General features: G+C 50.4%; 3 protein-coding genes across 3 annotated transcripts in view; 1 reads left to right on the forward strand and 2 right to left on the reverse strand.

Annotated features, from left to right (window-relative positions):
• Window positions 1-618: 618 nt before the first annotated feature.
• Window positions 619-2435, forward strand: Pmar_PMAR006086 (conserved hypothetical protein; the record flags this gene model as incomplete). Its single annotated transcript, XM_002774458.1, has 12 exons — window positions 619-675; window positions 717-788; window positions 854-946; window positions 998-1097; window positions 1154-1232; window positions 1281-1399; window positions 1444-1592; window positions 1640-1773; window positions 1817-1893; window positions 1933-1992; window positions 2041-2149; window positions 2357-2435. 12 exons carry the CDS (start codon window positions 619-621, stop codon window positions 2433-2435), a joined length of 1128 nt encoding a protein of 375 aa, XP_002774504.1.
• Window positions 2436-4115: 1680 nt separating this feature from the next.
• Pmar_PMAR006087 (hypothetical protein) lies at window positions 4116-7400 on the reverse strand (the record flags this gene model as incomplete). The annotated part of the gene is made up of 16 exons (XM_002774459.1): window positions 4116-4277; window positions 4321-4365; window positions 4408-4536; window positions 4577-4654; window positions 4694-4820; window positions 4869-4952; window positions 5186-5392; window positions 5438-5566; window positions 5611-5757; window positions 5798-5848; window positions 5957-6064; window positions 6454-6583; window positions 6628-6675; window positions 6726-6994; window positions 7038-7138; window positions 7188-7400. 16 exons carry the CDS (start codon window positions 7398-7400, stop codon window positions 4116-4118), a joined length of 2028 nt encoding a protein of 675 aa, XP_002774505.1.
• Window positions 7401-7608: 208 nt separating this feature from the next.
• The window catches only part of Pmar_PMAR006088 (hypothetical protein), a gene marked incomplete at both ends in the record, with an annotated part of 1952 nt that continues 1287 nt past the window's right edge, over window positions 7609-8273 (reverse strand). Inside the window, 5 exons of the mRNA XM_002774460.1 lie at window positions 7609-7683; window positions 7731-7872; window positions 7919-8002; window positions 8052-8140; window positions 8185-8273. The exon at window positions 8185-8273 is cut by the window's right edge and continues 4 nt beyond it. Coding sequence (XP_002774506.1) covers window positions 7609-7683; window positions 7731-7872; window positions 7919-8002; window positions 8052-8140; window positions 8185-8273 — 479 coding nt within the window. The remainder of the gene's footprint in view (window positions 7684-7730; window positions 7873-7918; window positions 8003-8051; window positions 8141-8184) is intronic.

An 8273-nucleotide genomic window follows, 5' to 3' on the forward strand; every position in this document is an offset into this window, starting at 1 on the left:
TCCTGTTTCGCCGTGATATGCTGCTGCTCAGTGGACTCTCGAACGCTTTCCTTGTCGGTCTATTACTATTGCATTCATGCAATGGATTAATCACGAGCATCATCATTATTTCTGTCCTATTTTCAAATCCAACGTACCCCTATCATCATCATCATCAACCGTTATACCACCAACACGTCCAGGATTAGCCGTGTTTGGAGGTAGGACGACGACTACGACGGCGACGACGCATTTTCCCATGTACATAAGCAGTGGGTTATCCCCATATACCATTCACTACTAGTACTACTACTGCACTGCTCCATAGTACTTCGGTTCTACTGCTAGGTCGTGGTGTCGACATTCTTTACACCATTAGAAAGCGACTTGTGCTTCCCACTACCGCCTAGAGAAGCGTTAGGAATCGCTGTACTATATTCTAGCTACTATCCTTGTTGGAGATGGTTCTATGAAGTGACGGTACCCCCCCTCACAAAGGGTCACCCCCCAAAAGCGGTAGTATGCCCTCAGTCGTCCTCTACCGTCGCCAGCTTACCCGAGTTTCGTAGTTTCCCCCTTCCTCTGTGTTGTGGTTGCGCTCATCTTCATGGTGTTGATTGTTGTCAGTTTATGACCCAAATGTCCTCAGGATCATCGTTCATCGCAGATTTCCTCATGGCCAGGTCTCCAGCGTTCGTAAGGCTGGACCTACTCCCCCTAAAAGATATTCCTTGCAGGTGCTGGTCTTCTTCCTTGTTGCCGCTGCTCTTGTTTACTATCTCGTACTCCTTATCACATCAGCTGAGGATGTAGGTCATAACCCTACTATGGGAACGAGTCTAGGTCGGCCTCTTGCACGATGGATGCCTCTCAGGTCAAGACGAAGCTGTTGGCGATACCGAGAGCATCTCTGCATTTCTTCCTCTCAAAGGACCGCAAGTGGAAACAACCGTCTGATACCCGAATCGTGAGGAGATGCTGGCGTACACTTGTAGAGAATATCGACTTTCCGCTGTAGATTTTGGAGGAGTCGAGAGCCTTCCCTGAGAGAGCCCACCGGAAGCGCATCATATTCCTGAGACACGGAGAGAGTATGTGGAATGTGGTTTTCAACAAAGGTCGGCGTTGTGGCATCAATATATGCTTATCAACTCTGCCGTGGTGTTGGGTGCAGGATTCGGCCCGTCGTTCCCGTTGAGGTTGTTGAAGTGCTCGATAAAAGAGTTGGAGCTGATGCCTACTGCGGATTCGCTGTAATGTGTTCGCTAGGGGGGTGGGGTTATTGTTGGCATTCGTATAAGGTACTGGGATGCTCCTATTTCACCAGATGGAATTCAGCAGAGTTTGAAGTTACTCAACTGGATTGAAAACAATAAGAAAACCAACGAGTATGCGCGAATTCTCGCAGGAGACGACCACGGTAGTGATCGGGGTTTATATGAGAGTGAATTTTGGCGAATTCAGAGCATACTTCTGTTATGGCGTCCTCGAATTTGCGGAGAGCTGTGTCTACCGGGATGATAGCATTATCAGCAAGGCTGTTGCAAAATGAAGATGCACCTTCCACTGGAGGGCACAAGCAGGAGCAGATCTACGTCATGAGTGCCCTACAGGTGATAGATGTTAGTATGGCGGTTGGGAGGGATGGACAGGGTCTCAGGAGATGACTCGGAATGTGGATGGTTTTGCTCTCACGCCCAAGAAGGGTGTTCCTGGTCCGAGTTTTGTCGAAGTTGCGGAACCTAAAATCAAGGATGTGGTTGACTTCTATTCAGAGCACAAACTTAGCGGGAAGTAAGGCATTTTCTGTGTTTACTTGCCGTGTAGTTGGCAATAGGTTTAACGACGGATCGAAGCCCCTCAGTTCGAATGGCCTGATGAGGTTCCATGAGTTCTGCGACTGGTGTTTCAACAGTAGGTGGTATCAGTTGATTGTTGGGTAGTTTTGGTCAGGTCCGATGGCGCGCGATGTGGACTGTGTTATAGCGATTGGACATTCTCTTTATTTCCGAGGTGAGGTGGTGACCATCACGGTGTGAGTATACTTGTGATTGTTTCAAGAATTCTTCAACGCGTTCCTTCCCCGAGGCGTACGAACACCCGCAAGATCTAACAAGATGCTCAACTGCGGCATTACTACTTTCGAGTTAGTCTCTACTGGCAAAGGAAAGTAATAACGAGTGAAGGGTTGTTGGCACCACTGAATGCATAATGCCAGCCGCCCGCGGCGTAGTGGACGACTGTATAGGGTCGCTTTGAGGATAGTCATCCTGGAGGTGCCATTGACTTTGTACATTTTTGTGTCATTTCTCCGTATACTCTTTTTCCTGGAAATGGTGATTGATTTGTATAAATGGGAGATCCGTTGTTTGATCAGATACGCCATCGATCCCAAATCGGTGGAGTTGGTATACGGCGGTTTTCACGGTGTGAAGGACACTAAGCATCTCGACTAAGCGTTAGAATGAGAAGACCCAGGTTGTGTTTGTTCAGTGTTGCTATCTTACCTGCAATTCGTTTTTCCAACACGCCTACATGTACCTTGCATTGAGTGTTATATCGGAAGAACCCGATGGGAACAGTGATGCGTTAGGAATGCACGAAACAAACCTTGCGATGGAATATGAACTGGTTTGGCCTGAAAGTGGTTCAAGAGGGCCTTAATGAGGAGCCCGGTTATCACATGGGTCAGGGAGATTCCTAGAGCACCTACACGCTTCTATAAGGGGATCGAGGAAAAAGGCCCCCCGTAACTTCTCAACGCATGCGAATATCAGACAGGTTCAGTCACCATTTTAAAGCACTCGGCGAGCTCTTTCCAGCGGTGGTCTTTCATACTCTCGACACTCGCTGAGTTATACCGAAAAGAAAAACCCGTATGTAGAGAAAAGTTCTGGCAGAGTCGATTTCGCTGTATTTGCGTCTATCTATGGTTCAACTTTCTGATGCCATAGGCGCGCCAACCAGGTTTACCGTTCCAAAGCCAAAGGATGGAATATCGTCGCATATCGCTAAGTTGGCCTATCGATAGACGGGAACACTGTAGGAATGGAATCTGCCAGGACTTTTCCCTATACACGGCTTTCTCCATATCGTCATACCTTGTCGAACATAAATATAGATGGGCAGAATTACGGCTCACTTTTACGGTTACGCCTCAAGCCCCGTAATGTAAAATTACGGCGCCGTAACGGGTCTTACGGAGATGCAGAGGACAAAACGAGGATTGGTCATTCAAGACGCCTATATCTATTCAATGTGAATGCGCATGCGCAGACGAGGCCGTCCCGGCAGTTCCGGGCCAGCCTGGGATTTAGACGGAGGGGCGGCTAGTAAATGCGAAACCAAATGTTACTCTTTCAGCGGTTCGGTTGAATCCGAGCCACCAGGAATGAGTTTAACCACGATTTGAGCTATGGTGGAGTGCATTACAGCGAGTGTTTTCGCCACAATCCCGGGAAGGCAGTTCAGCACCAACCGCCAAGTCCTAAGGCCTTCCCGTAACCGTCAACTGCTTACGTTACTCACACCGTAACGTAAACGTAGAAAAATGTTACGCTGCTCATCTATAGATATGAAGAGTGTGGAATTGATTCAACTACCGTTGGAGAGAACTCGTGAAAATCTTCGAAATGGCATCTGAGTTTGTCTGATATTCATACACGCTGGGATATTCCGAGGGGTGGCCCGTTTTCTTCATCACCTGCCAACCTGCCACTACTAGGGTGCGTTGTGACGATAAACAGATATTATGCTAGATGGAGCGTATGCATGAGCACACTCAAGCAGTCGAAATAAGTACACTATAATTTCCTAAGAGTTCCCGGAACGGTTCCGCCGAGGTCAACTTACGCGGCAAGTGTAGTAGAAGTAATCTCTGCAACGCCCGTCGTATGATCTCCCAACTAGATGAACCAAAGAGACTTGGCTGAAAATGTGGTCCCCGAGCTGAGGAGTATAATATATATCAAGATAACCACAACAGTGGAGAGTTTAAAGATACTGTAGAAAAATTAGATGCCAGCTGTCTGTGTTATGTGAAAACTACGACCACCGAATAGGGATCAAAATAGGATTATATGATACCGTTGGAAGAATTAGAATAGAGAGATGGTTAAAGTTGAGGTCGGGCAGTGTCAGATGTCACGAGAGGCTTGTCTACATTCAGCTGGGAGGGAGACGATCGCAGAGTTTGTCAAATTGGCAGCAAGTTGAATATGTCCAGCGGCTGCTGCAGTGATAATAGGCGGCAACCAGTATTCTCCCGAGCAGTTGTGACAGTGGTGCCTCAGAGGGGCCTAAGAATCTGCCTTGGCACCAGGCTACCAGAATGCCGCCCACCTGAGGGAAGCTGCCGGAACCAGCGTATACGGGCGAATGCCGAGCCTGAAGGATGTGTGAGAGCAGTGGACCAGCACGGCCACTTACCAGAGTCTCCTGTGCTTTGAGGAGGCCAGCCATTATCTTGGTCATTGCTATACTGCCAGGGATGGTATCGGTCGTTGGTGAAGGGTAGTAGGAGTAATAAGCCGGAGACCACTCTTGAGGTGGTGTCACCTGTCTACGGTGTCACCACCTCTCTCGAACTCCACACTACCCTTGACACGTTCAAGGGAAGCTGTGCTTCGTCGTCCGGGAATACATAACCATTCAATGCCGCCTCGGCAGCACTCGCCTGAAACACCTATTACGTTAAGGGGACCGCCGTCACTACCTCAGCATCCGATGCCATCACTGCTGATACTGTCATAGTACCATGATCAGCATCCTCATCATCAACAGCAGTGATGTGTAGAATCGAACCATACGGTGTGAGGAGATCAGTAACATCGGAGAAGCTTCTGGAGAGCCACTTTGCATCTATTCGACTGACTAAGGTCGACCCTCACTTGTAGGACGGTATGTTTCCTATACAGAGCTGCCTCCCAACAGGGCCGCTAGGCACGTAGTACATGGTGGGGTGGGAGGAGGACCTGACTATAGCAAGGACCAGGAGGAGACCGTTGAGGAGCACCATCCAACCTGTATTCATGACCATTGCCTGCTACCATAGGTGCCCAAGAGTAGTAGTTTGGCCATGACCACTGGGCGTGATGAGGAAGAGGCTGCTGACTGGGACTGCCGACCTCCTTTTCCTGGTCAACAGCTGGGCCCAACCCGCTGACCTGCCGGCCTCTCCCACTGGACTCGAACGACGAAGCACTACTGTAACTGCGGTGGAGGGCCCTGTGGGACAGGAGGGTATCCTATTGTGGAAGACTGTGATGGAACTCGCCTCTGTGAGGGTACTCCTTCTCCTTCTTGCAGAACATTATCCTCAGCAGTCGCCTTAGTAGAGAATACGCGGTCCCCATGCCGATTGTAGTGAGCATAGGAAACTCGAACCGCAGGGCAGTAGACTCCACAAAGGTAACTGCGGTGACTCATGGTGACACCAGTCCCCCCTCTGTCACCCTACATCTGGCGTCTTCTAGAGTCCGCAAGGAGCTTGTTAACACTCTCCCTTCGGACGAACCTCACCATCACAGCATTCGTGCTCTGTCCTGGCCCCCGGCGAAGACTCACAAGCTCCCTCACAGGCCCATACCTTCACACTGAAAGGTTCAATGGTGTCCCCTCTGGCCCTACTACGTAGTCGAGAAAGAGGCTGTGAGGGCACCATCGTCCAAGTAGGCTGGTATACCCCCCACGAAGAGCTTATTATGATACCCATCGAGTTCCCCTATAGCATACCGCACTTGCATCAAACTCCACGTACTACCCGTCCGCCACTGGTACCTTGCCACACACTAAACCCAGAATACTACGACCACTTTACGTGTTATGCAGAGCCTTGATGCAGGCATCGCACTCTGCTTTCGTAGCGTATCTACAGTGAGGGAGGTCCATAAGGCGGTCCGCGATGAGGAGCTGACCTCAGCCAAGCACATCCTTTACTACGCCCGTCTGACTGTCGCTGTATCACTAGCTCTACTACTTCCCCATAGGGTGTGAAGAGTGGTTCAAGATCAGCCTATGGACGGGGGAGGAGGCGCCCATCGTCATTAAGGCGAGCATACCTCGTTGATGCTGAAGGGTATCGAGCCTACGAAGAGCTTTATGGAAGGCTTGGCCCTGCTGCCGAAGCTTCCTCGACTATCACGACGGGGGTCATCTAGAACGATCTATCACTCTACGAGTAGTAGACCCTCGAGGGCCTACTAAGGTCACTCCTCCTTCCTAGTGCTTTAGGAGATCGACCTGAAGGGGGTAAACGGATAAGTTTAGAGTGGTGGTGGAGTTGAGCAGCACCATGGGTGTCTTCATCGTAATCATATGCATACTGCTGGTGACCGGTTGGTGATGAAGACGAAGAGAAGGACATAGCCCGACACGCAGCTATAAAATCATAGGAGAGGCACTAACGCAAATGCATCGCGATAAGGATTAGCTGCTTTATCATCATCATCATTATCGAGCCACGGATGGGCGAACTCTTTGAAGTGCACGGGGTTCTTCCTATAGCATTTCCTACCATACATACACACTGGCCGTGCTGGTGCTGAGGGGGGAGGGGAAGGAGAGTCCCTGCCGCTGGTGTCGGGGGTATAGTCAGGATCATCATCTGCAACGACAACTCTAATAGGGCAGTCCACAGGGGCAACTCACCATTACGCTCAGGGGAGTCGGTGACATCATCCGGCACCTGAGCACTTCCTAGGAAGAGGGCGACTATGAGGTACTCACTATAAACGAGGAGAGGTCACTGCTCTCCCCAGACTCCTCTGGACTGTCCTTCTCCCGTTTGCGCTTCTTCCTCTTATCAGGTGATTGAGTGACCGTATCCCCACCACTCTGGCTCGGCAGCAGAGGACTGTGACTGTGGTCAAAGTCCCTCATGTGCTGTGGGTTCTTCCTATAACACTTATTGCCGTATTGACACCGAGGTTTGGATGATGCAGTAGATGTCGCCGCGGCCGGGGCCGGAGGGGCAGGTTGAACCCCATCCTGGTGTTGATGCCACTCAGCCTTGTACCTTGCATGATGCTCGTACCAGAGGGACCTACTAGCCGCACTACTGCTCATCGAGTGAGGCGAACAGGCCCTCAGGGGTATCGTAGTCTCTAAGTACTGCGAGGAGGTCTTCATCCGAACTGCCCTTCTCCCGGGCTGGATCCACCTGATCATGATGACGATGATATTAGGGCTTCGTGATATCCAAAACTCACTATAGTGAGGAATTGGCGAAATTTTGGTAAGAAGGCATCCATTGCCCCTCCCCCATCCTGGTGCTGCCCCTTAGCCGTAGTAGTCCCTTCACCACCAGGGCCGCTGTCGCCGACCATCCAGCCTGGTACTCGTGCCCTAGTAGCGTTCTCCCCACCCCCTGCTGTTGCCCAACTCGGGGGTGACGACGATGTTCCGTCATTAGTCTTAGACATTATAATGTACTTCTAGGATGAGTAGTGACCACTCCAGAGGCTTCCCATGGATCTGCTGTTACCGCTACTTTACGACCATGATAGTAATACCACTTCACCATTGAGTAACGCAAGCATGAACCCTTGGGACTAGCAGGAGACTGCCTGCAGAGCTCGACGATATAGTAAACAAAAAGGAGGAGCAGCAGCAGAAGAAGAAAGAGGAGTCTCACTGCAATGCCTTCCTAAGACGGTTAATGGCCGTCATCAACTCGTCATCAGTTCGGCAGAAGCAGAACCGTATCTGTGGTAGTGGTGGTGACACGACGATGGTGACACACGAGGGCTTACATAATCCTCCCCTCTACCCGAGCCCTTCTCACAAAAGTTAGCCCCGGCCACCCCAGCAACACCACCCTCCTCAACAAGGTAGTCGGTGGCCTCCCAAGACGACATTCCCTTCAGTTTGGGCACCTCACGAAAATTGGCAAACCTGAGGAGAAGCGAATGACCTTCATTATCAGTAGCAACTCCCTTACGCGTAATATGCCGAGTGAGGTGTAGTGACTTTGAAGCCGAGTTCTCGGAGGGCTGGTACGAATAAGTCTCGCCTTCTCTGGTACCTATGCAAGGACGAATTGAAGGATGGATGGTATTGTTATTTCGGAGTACTTCTCAGGAAGGTAATGCTTGAAATAGTTATCACTGAGCTCAGTGAAGGCGATTGTGCCATATTGCATAGGTGACGGTGATTGTAGTACCTAAAGTGATGAAAGGCTCTCGCCATTGAAGAGTAGAGGCCTACCGTCTGGTCGTGAACAGCTCTGATGATTTCAGTGTACTTGCGAGGGCTGATAACCCAGCCTACCCTCCACCCTGTTGCTGAGGCCGACT

This window comes from Perkinsus marinus, assembly GCF_000006405.1.
Source record: "Perkinsus marinus ATCC 50983 genomic scaffold scf_1104296958234, whole genome shotgun sequence".
NCBI classification, from domain to species: Eukaryota; Perkinsozoa; order Perkinsida; family Perkinsidae; genus Perkinsus; species Perkinsus marinus.